The following is a 9,937-nucleotide window of genomic DNA, read 5'->3' as shown; positions in this document are numbered from 1 at the left end:
CAAAAGTTTTGGCAATTTTAAAAGAAAACAAATTGGAATATTAATTTTGTGGCAATTTTTAAAGAACATTTTTGGCATTTATTTTTCTTTATAAGAAAACTTCTGAACTTTTTTAAGGCAATTTATTAAGAAAATATATACCTTTTTGTTCTTTAAAACATGCCTTCCAAATGTGCATGTTTTCCTCAAAATGAATCCATTTATCACAACAAGAAACTATAAAAACAGAAGCTATCTTTGAATTTTCAAATTTCCGACAGTCCTTGGACATCATGGACGGTCCTTGCTCATGGTGTGTTATTATACAGGTTTGTGAAACAGAATTCCATGACTTTTCCAAACCTTTTAGGGTGTATTTAGTTTTCCAAACATTCCTCCTGCTTCTTTGAACGTAACCTACTTGCTCTGGATGCCGAGCCACAGCATGTGTTGCCTGTGGGCAACATCTGGGTGTTTCTTTATGAAATCTACATCAGTAGGCAGCAGGAACTCCCAGCCCCGGTTGATTCGTGGAGCGGCCACATGCTCCAGGAACTCCTTCACGTCCTCTGGAGGAAGCTGGAGGACGACAGCAGGAAGAGCTTGTTAGTTCTGTTTACCTGAACGAACAGAACAACTGCAGCCTCGGGGTGACTAGAGGCGAGTCAGAGCGTGCGTTCGAGGACACTCCTTCTCTGGTGAAGCTGCTCAGCATCTTAACAACTGCGAACGACTGGACCGGCACTGAGCATCTCCAAGGTTAACATGTTTCTGTTTATGTTGCACAAACAGCTCCCTTCAGTCGCTGCAGTTATTAAGAACGAGGCCCTGAAGTCACAACAGCATAGAAAATCATCTCAACGTCACATCATTTTGAGTGCGGATGATTTTTTCCAGCTGACACCAATGACCGATAATAATCTACTTCTCAAGGCCGTAACTGTTAAGATAACAAATCAAACTTGCACAACAGCACTTTTCTTCTTATATTTATTGTATTTTTGTCATGTTTTTATTGTGCTTTTTTGGTGTTTTTATTGTTTGAGTGAATGTGAGCAGCTGACATGAGCTGAAATAAATAAATAAAGCAAGCAAGCATCGATCTATCTATCCATCTAATTTCACGGTTTTCCACACTTAGCATATCACGCCTCCACAAACAACTTCCTTGCAAATGTGTTGAAACACCCAAGAGACTAAATTACCATGACAGCAGTCTCAGGGGGAGACGCCTCAAACAATTAGTTTTTCTCTGCTACCTTGCATTTTTCAAACATTTCCATAATGGTAAATTGGATGCAAAATAGTTGCAAACTGAGGAAAACCTTCACTACATGTAATAATGTTGGCACAAAGATGCACAAATCAGGAAACGCAAACTGCTGAGCCATCTTCAGCTGTCATTACAAACAGGAACAATGAGTCATTTTGGGAATCTGGTCTTACTTTGATGATGGATGCGATCTCCTTTCTCATCACAGAGCGCTCCAGGGTGAACCTCCACATCTGCAAAAGCAACAACAGACTTTAAAATCATGTCGAGCACACACGTCATCAGGTACTGCAGCGACACTGGGTTACATTTTGAAGCGAACAGCAGCTCACCACAAAGTCCCGGCCTCGACAGAGCACTTCAGCAGGGACGCCGCTGTGTGGACTGCAGGTGTTTTTAGGATACAGAACATCACTGTAAAAAAAAAACAACAAAAAAAACAGAGATCACCCATCTGCCAGCTCTGTGAGTTCAATGTGAAAATGATTAAACTCGAATTTACCAGATATCATGGAGTTCAGATATGAAATGCCAAACTACTGGACCGATCAGCCTAATATTATGTGTTTAATACAAAGACCACTTATTGCTGTGTAATTCCCACCTGTTAGAAAACGTGATTTATTAACTGTTTTACATTGTTATTTCTCCACAGACTCCTCTTCACCAGTTATAAGTTCTCCAGAAATCAGCTACGCTAAAAACAACAAGCCTTACTGTCTGTTCCAGGCAACATTTTGGACTTTATCGTGACTCAAAAACTGACATTGATAAAAAAAAAAGTTTTGAGCTGCAGCTCCTGCGTATTAATTCCATACATAATATGCTGTGATCCACTAAAGTGGAGGGACATTTCTACCTCTGCTGAATGCACTTTTCCAGCGTTTTATGCATTTCTTTGTTTTTATGGGATTGTTGTCCACTGATTGGTTAGTTTTTCTGCTCACCTTGTGTGCTTCTTGTTGTCATTTTTTGTTGTTGTATTTTTCTAAATAACATAAGCATTGATTTTGTTTTTTCTTAAAATCATTTTATTTATTTTTTAATTTTGTCAGTATTATTTGAATTTCTCCGCAGTTCATTGTATAACCCTGTGGCATCTTAAATTCTCCTGACATTTATTTTTCATAAGAATTTATGAAAAAATGTTTTATCTGGATTTCATACTTATGATTTTATATCGTATTTGGTGCAAATAAAATCTTAAAAACAACAAATCATTATTTCTCTCACTGCAGGCATACAAGCTCTCAATTTTCATTTTAAACAGCACCTTTAATCTTTGTTTCCCTTTTTCATGACATTCTCTCTCACCTCTTGACGACCCAGTTGCCCTGAACCAGCAGCGCCACCTGTTGGATGCAGCGCAGCGCTGCGGTTGAGTCCGTGCCCGAGGCGAGCAGGCCCATCAGGTTTGCAAACGGCATCACCTTGACTGAAGATGAGAGGAGACATGGCGAAGTGAAATATAAATCAGTTCTGTCAGAGGAAAGACGACTTCACTGAATGATACTCTGCAGTTCATGTTTGTGAATGTTCTTCAATGACTATGTAACATTAATGAATGATACTACACATATCTGACGTCGGTTTTAATGCTGTGTCGCCCCCATCGGGCACAAAGAAAAACTGCACGGGAGATTTGGACTGCTTGGATATTCATTTGCCTTTTAAGTAATCAAGTGACGTCACAAATCATCATTTTCTTGTCACAGCCCCAATATGATCCGTAGATCAGTTTAGTGTAAATGCTTTGGCCTACCGTTCTTCATCAGGGTCTTGACTTGCTCTCCCAGTGGCAGAGTGCGGAGCTGAGCCATGGAGAGAACATTACTGGGACCAACAGGCTTCACACTGACATGCAGGAAAAGTCAGAGAGGAAAAAACATCACTGACGCGTCTGTGAAATTGTTTTAAAATCCTTTTAAAATCACTTTTTTTTTTAGAAGTGTGAGGAAAACTTACACTTTCTCCTCTGCAAGAGGGGGCATCAGCATCGCCAGGTACTCCCTGCAAAAACGAGAGAGAGCATGTAAAGAGAGAACCGTCAGGAACTACATGAGGACACGAGAAAAACTGAGCCAACAGTCTCGATTCCTGGCATAAAATATAAGATACATATATTTTGAAAAAGACATGCACATTTAAGAGCCCACTAAAATGAGTGCCTGATCGGGAAAATATCCAGCAGAGTTGGAACAAATTGATCTGCACACCAAGAAGCTCCTGTTTCGAAGGGTTTTAATGCTGCGTAATTTTTCAAGCACCAGGCTCTTCCTCTGATGAATAAAATTTACCAGAAGCCTGCAGCAGAGCCTGGTGCTCAAGAGTCACAAAGCATTATTAACCCTTAGGGCCCTCTTTAATATTACACACAATCATACAACTCTGCGCACAAAATGCCCTTTTCAAAATCAAGCTATAAAATATATAATACATTCATATTATTTTCTTCTTTCATTGAGTTTATTTTTTAAACCAACATCAGTCCTAGTCATAAATATTATATATTCATTCATTTTCAGAATTTTAACCCTTTAAATGCCAGGTTTTTGTCATGATGCCAAAAACACAAAACATTCATTATTTTCAATGTACTACATGCAAATAAGCAATGCATGTTTTATAATTTGATGGCTGTGGGGTAAAAAATTGCCGTTTGAATGGGTTTCAATGGCACACTTCACAGTCTGAATGTCACAATTACGTTGACTGTGTATTTTAGACTTATTATTAATAATGATAATAGAATTATTTATAACGCACTTAACATTTATCAAAATTTCAAAGTGCTACAGACATATTGTAGGAGCCGAGCTGGAGATTGCAAGATTAAACAAAGTTACACAATCTTGCCAAAATGTATGCCATATGCATGAACACAGCCAAAATGATCAAAAACTGAATAATGAAAAGAGTGTGAAACGTGCCAACCAGTCCCTAAGGGTTCAAATCCTTCTATCAGGAGCTGCTTAGCGTGCAAATCTATGTTTCAATTCTAAAAGACATAAGACGTCAATATCAGCCAAAAAATCTCAGAAGCAGGAACCCAGTGGCAATAAGAAATTTACTCAAAGAAGTAAAATTGCAATCAAGCTAAACAGTTCGGTGGCAGAAAATACTCATGTAGAGATGTTCGGTCATTTAAAGTGAGTGACTGTGGACAGCAAGCAAAGACAAGACTGGCTTTGTGTTACCGAAATCAAAGAATATGTCACCGATTCCAACTAAGCCGTCATCTACACCACAAGTCAGTTATGAAGTGTATAAAATATCATCGGTTGATACTCACTTAGGGGTTTTGACCAGTTCAGAGTTCTGTGAGGCGTCCACTGACTGGCAGAACAGGTACTGTCTTTCATGCTCCGAGCGCCCGTCCTGAATTTAAATAAAACGACAAACACAAAACTGATGGTGACAAGATGTTCAAACAAGTACGAGCTCTATGACGTTTGGCCACTGACCCAAAACTAATGGTTTAAGCATTCTGATGACCTATAAAACGAGAATGAGGTACCCTAACGATGTCCTACCTTGACACCGTGGTAGTGCAGGTGAACCCAGGGCTCCTCCGCCTGCTTCTTCTGGAGGAACTCGTATGACTGAATCCTCCTCTGCCGAGCCTGCTCTGACTCGGGACGAGCAAATCTAACCTGCAGGGAAAAACATGAAGAACTTTTGTTAGAAATGAGCGGTTCACATTGGCACATGAAGTCATAAAGAGTATAATCCTGAGTGTGTGTGTGTGTGTGTGTGTGTGTTAGTAAGTTAAAGTCTGACCGTTATGGCCTTAGCGTCGTCCTCAGCTTCATCCTGAGAGGAATCTCCACCTGCAGACAAAAGACTCTGCTCATATAACAGTCGTCACACCTGATTGCACCAGTTAGCACGCTTTAAGCCAATTTTACTTATTTTTCTTTTTGTTCAAACAGAAGCCAGGACGATTTTTTTTTTTTAAATCAGGATTTATTTTTTTGTGTATTTGTTTTGCTTTCTTTTTGGTTGTTCTTTTGTTTGTTCTCTTAAGAAAAACATACTAAACATATCAAAAATACTAAAAATCTTTCTCCATGATCCTTTGTTATTAAAAAAAATATATATTTCTCTCAATATCTCTCTTATATTTCATTTAACAGACGCACCTTCATTGGCTGCCTCCCTCTCTCTGGTTTTGGTGTCGGCCTTGTCCAGGTAAGAGAAGCTCGGTCTCATCTGGAGGATTCCCGTCAGAGGCGTGACGTGAAGCTCACCTGTTGCCGAAAAAATATAAAACAATCAAAATCCTACTTTTGGTGGTTGATTGTGGACTCGTGTTAGTATTTAATGTCAATAATACTGACACATTTGGTTATCTTACAGTAAAACTGAGCTACGTTAACACAGATAAGACAGACAACGCTGATAAAGACTCACATGGACTCTGTGAACATGTGAACGACCTTTGTGTATTTACAAGCAGCAGCGAGGTTAGACAAACCAAAACACAGGCATGGTGCTAAAGTGGACCACAGAATCAGCTCAGACCTTTACGAAACACAGCAGCAGCGTATCTGGAGGTGTTGGTGGTGGCCTGGATGGAGGAGAAGGACTGTTTATCCATCATTTTCCTGGAGAGGAAGAGTAAGAGATGAATGCTCAGATCACAGAGGTAACGGGCTAAAATGATCAGCTTCTTCAAAAAAGTCTGATAAAACATATCTAACGTTAAAGGAATAGTTCCACATTTTTTGGGGAAACACACGTATTTGTATTCTTACTAATAGTTAGATAAGAACATTGATAGCACTTTTTATATCTGTGCGCCAAAAGCCCCTTTTGCACTGCCTGTTAAAGGCAGGAATATTGCACCTTTATGCCGCCTCGCTGTTTTGTACAAAAGGTACGATTGTGAAATGAGAGAACAGAGTTGTCTTGCCTTTAAGTTGGCAACAGAGGTAGTAACAGTGTCAAATCTAGGTCTATGTAAAGCAGACAGCCGGCAGGACGGGTGTGATGTTCTGATGACGTGTTATGTGTGCAACCCACCGAAGGAGATTTAAAAAGCAGCTAGAAACAGTTAGCAGCTAACTCAAAAAGAAACGGCAGCCATAAATGTCTGCAAACTGGGAAAACAACAAAATTCGGAAAGTCCTTCCTCTCCAAGCAGAGGCCGAGATCGACCGCCATATAACGGATAATAAATGAGTGTTACTGCCATATTATGCCTTTGTTATTTTTTATAAACACTGCCGATGTGCAGGCTGTATGTGACACGAGAGGCCGAAATTGTTGTGCTAGACGTCACGCCTCTATTTGAATCTGCAATGCCAGCATGCTGTCTAAAAATCACACACTAGTGCAAGATGCTGCCGCCATTGGACAGGTACATACAAACAGTTAGTTATTGGAGGTGTGTGTGCAGAGGAGGTTTAACAGAAAACATACACTGAATAGGTGCTGGATTCATCGTACGTCGTGCCGTCCACATTCAGAGCGATCTGCTCTCCTTTGCTGCGACAGTAGTTTGGACTCATTGTGTCGATGGCCATTTCCAACTCCACCTGGATTATGGAGCCGTACAAAAAAAACATTAAACATTTTTGAGACTGATACGTCATCAAATGCAACCCTAATTCCAAGAGAGTAATAAATGTAAATAAAAGCAGAATGCTTTGCAAATGATTTTTCACCTAAATTCAACTGAAAACAGGACAAAGACAAGATATTTGATGTTCAAACTGAAAAATGTAAAAATACACCGAAAATACACTCATTCTTGCCTTTGTACTATATTCAACTGAATAAAATTCAAGAAGGATTTGTAAATAACTGAATTCTGTTTTTTATTTATGTTTTTCTCAACATCCCAACATTTTTGGAATTGATGTTGTAGGAAAAAAGCTTTTTTTTTTTTTTTTTTTACCCGTTGCTGCTTAGGTTTGATCTTAGCTGATAAGTGGTTGACATCGTCGTAGGTCATATTGGATGGTCGAACGGGGTACTGGGACATAAAAACAAAAGGGTAATTAGTGAGTGATTAATGACACTTTGGACATCATACATCAATCACACTACAGAACAAAAGAGTCACAGAGGGAGTTATACTCGTCAACATTAAGAACAACAAAGGAAAACATTACCTGGAAAAGATACAGCTTATCTGCAAGGCTTTTGGCGAGGTAAACATCGATCTGAGAGACAGAGAGTTGATCAAATTTACTCTGACTATACAAACTGGCGTGAAGAAATTCTCATTCGAGACACCGTTTCTACGACACAAATTTAAACATTTAATCTTGAGACAGTTTTGAGGCAAATTATTTGTTCCTTTAATTTCTGCCTGCAGGCATACCTCCTCTATAATGGGGTCATCATCGTCCCCGCTGGCCATATTGGTGTGAACAGAGCGAGGAGGGGAGAGGAGATGAAACAGGAGCAGCAGATCTCAGAGATCCAACCTGGAGACAAAGACACAGTAAAATACAGGGATTTTTTTTTCTTACAGCTACACATGTAGTAATAAAACACGACGGGTTTTACTGCAATAAAACATGACAGCCAATAAGAACAATCTGATTCAGCATTTTAAAGCTACACCATGATTCACTGTTGGTTTGTTTTAAGGTTTTCAGGGTCAAAGACATCTGTAGTAGTTAAGGCGTCTATTTTTAAATACCCCAAACTATGGAGAAAACCAATGATACTCAACTTATGGTCCAATGGCCAAATCTGGCCACCAATAGGGTGCCAAGTGGCCACCTACCATTTTCAAATTCACAATAAAAATAATGTCATTCACAATGGGAACTGTTTCTGTACCAGCACCCTTTGCTAAGTCCCTTATGTCCTAAAGACCTAGAAATGTCCAAAATTCCTCAAAATCTGAGAAAATCTTGCATATTTCCTGAAATCCTGGAAATATCCAAAACCCTAGACCACATTAAAATCCTAGAAATGTCATAAAATCCTGCAAATGTTCTGCAATTCTAGAAACTTACTGAAATCCTAGAAACGTCCAAAAATCCTAGAAATGTGCTAAAATTCCATTAACATCCTGAAATCCAAAAAGCATCCTGAAATCCTAGAAAGGTCCAAATTCCTAGATCACCCTTAAATCCTTCAGATGTCCTGAAATTCAAGAAACAACCTGAAATCCTAGAAGTGTCCTCAAGTCTTTGAAATGGCCTGCAGTCCTAGAAATGTCCTGAAATCCTGTAAACATGTACAGGGCTGCTGCAACTGGCCCCTGGCCTCTTGTTGTTTTGTAGTATCACTAAATAAATCATGACAACCCCAAAGTTAGCCTAAAGCCGGACCATGATCACGCAGTCTGTCAAGTGATGCTATCACTGACCCAACCAGGTAAATCTCACATGATGCAAGACAATGCAATCAATATTTAACGTCTGCTTTTCATGGCCACACCCTGTAACAAACTTCACATGTAGCTGACACGCAAAAACGCAGTTTCAGATGGTTATAAAACTCGCTACAGGCAATTATTCGTAAAAAGAAGTCATGTTTCTAGCTAGGTTAGCTTGATTAGCAAGCTAACTCTTCACCCACTTATCAAAGGCCTGCGCTACACTACGAGTTCATTTTTCCAATGACATTAACAAAACAAACCTATAAAAAAAGAAACACGACAAACAAAAATCCCTATGTTTACAATTTTACACAAACGTATGAGCAACGACATCAGCTAGCATGCAGGTAGCCAGGCAACTTTAGCCTAGCATTAGCATGCTAGCCTGACGTGCTAACATACACATGCAAGTCAAAATAACACAGTCGAGTCACAAAGGGCTTGTTTTTACACCCCGTGTCTTATAAAACAGGTTAAATAAATGTGTTTCTCACCTGCAGGTTTCACGGTACACCTTTAGCTATCTCATCCGTGTCAGAGCGGTCCGGAGGTGTAATGCGTGGAGGGGTAAGAGTGGTGATTAACTCGGGCAGCTGAAGTCTGTCGGTGTCGGTACCATGTTGACTGCTCCACACAGACACGTGGGGAGGAGCTCGTGCCCATAATGCACAGCGAGACCACCATGCAGTCGCCTTTGGTCATTGTTTCTTTTTCACTTCATTTGTTGGGAATAACAGAGTTTTTTATATATGTGTAATTGTCTGGATTATGTGATGTTTTCTTCAGTTGATCAAAAGTTACTGGCAGCGGTGGGATTCGAACCCACGCCCCCGAAGAGACTGGAGCCTTAATCCAGCGCCTTAGACCGCTCGGCCACGCTACCGTGTGTCTGGCACAGGACCTCTAGAGGAATCATATTAAATTCAGTCACGAATTAAAATCTGTTTTTTGATAGGAGATACCTTCTAAGATTGGCTTTTAATTTACCTTTAGCTACTTATTTATTTATACATTTTAGTCTGTTTTATTGTTTTACTAGATTGTATATTGTTATATATTTTAATTAGTATTTTTAAAAAAAATCATTTTCATTCATTCTTATTTGTTTTATCCTAAATATTTTATCTACACTCAGACTATAGATTGCTTGGCCTCGCTACCGTATGGTCTAATGAAAATGGCCCTAAAAATAATATTTTATATTCAGTTATGATTGAAAAAAATTTAACCCATCATTTTTCAAAATTGCTACATACCCGAGTTTATCTTTTTAGAGTAAACTAAAGACCTACCTTTTTAGTTTGGCTTTTAATTGAACTTTTAACCTATTTATTTATTTA

General features: G+C 39.2%; 1 protein-coding gene and 1 non-coding gene across 2 annotated transcripts in view; both read right to left on the bottom strand.

Annotated features, from left to right (window-relative positions):
• polr3e (polymerase (RNA) III (DNA directed) polypeptide E) overlaps nucleotides 1-9,277 on the bottom strand; it is a 33,916-nt gene extending 24,639 nt beyond the window's left edge. The window contains exons 1-16 of the mRNA XM_042508214.1: nucleotides 9,092-9,277; nucleotides 7,584-7,689; nucleotides 7,372-7,422; nucleotides 7,155-7,232; nucleotides 6,677-6,792; nucleotides 5,777-5,859; nucleotides 5,395-5,502; nucleotides 5,033-5,082; nucleotides 4,786-4,905; nucleotides 4,545-4,630; nucleotides 3,218-3,262; nucleotides 3,015-3,106; nucleotides 2,567-2,687; nucleotides 1,585-1,666; nucleotides 1,426-1,485; nucleotides 401-558 (exon numbers count right to left, since the gene is read on the bottom strand). Of these exons, the coding sequence (XP_042364148.1) occupies nucleotides 401-558; nucleotides 1,426-1,485; nucleotides 1,585-1,666; nucleotides 2,567-2,687; nucleotides 3,015-3,106; nucleotides 3,218-3,262; nucleotides 4,545-4,630; nucleotides 4,786-4,905; nucleotides 5,033-5,082; nucleotides 5,395-5,502; nucleotides 5,777-5,859; nucleotides 6,677-6,792; nucleotides 7,155-7,232; nucleotides 7,372-7,422; nucleotides 7,584-7,622 (1,289 nt within the window). The 5' untranslated portion in view covers nucleotides 7,623-7,689; nucleotides 9,092-9,277. The remainder of the gene's footprint in view (nucleotides 1-400; nucleotides 559-1,425; nucleotides 1,486-1,584; nucleotides 1,667-2,566; nucleotides 2,688-3,014; nucleotides 3,107-3,217; nucleotides 3,263-4,544; nucleotides 4,631-4,785; nucleotides 4,906-5,032; nucleotides 5,083-5,394; nucleotides 5,503-5,776; nucleotides 5,860-6,676; nucleotides 6,793-7,154; nucleotides 7,233-7,371; nucleotides 7,423-7,583; nucleotides 7,690-9,091) is intronic.
• Nucleotides 9,278-9,398: 121 nt separating this feature from the next.
• On the bottom strand, nucleotides 9,399-9,480 carry trnal-aag. Its single transcript has one exon. It is a non-coding gene; the product is annotated as a tRNA-Leu (tRNA).
• Nucleotides 9,481-9,937: the final 457 nt, after the last annotated feature.

This window comes from Plectropomus leopardus, chromosome 19, assembly GCF_008729295.1.
Source record: "Plectropomus leopardus isolate mb chromosome 19, YSFRI_Pleo_2.0, whole genome shotgun sequence".
In the NCBI taxonomy this organism is placed as follows: domain Eukaryota; kingdom Metazoa; phylum Chordata; class Actinopteri; order Perciformes; family Serranidae; genus Plectropomus; species Plectropomus leopardus.
The sequence above is the reverse complement of the archived record's forward strand: the minus strand, read 5'-3'. Positions and strand labels throughout refer to the sequence as shown.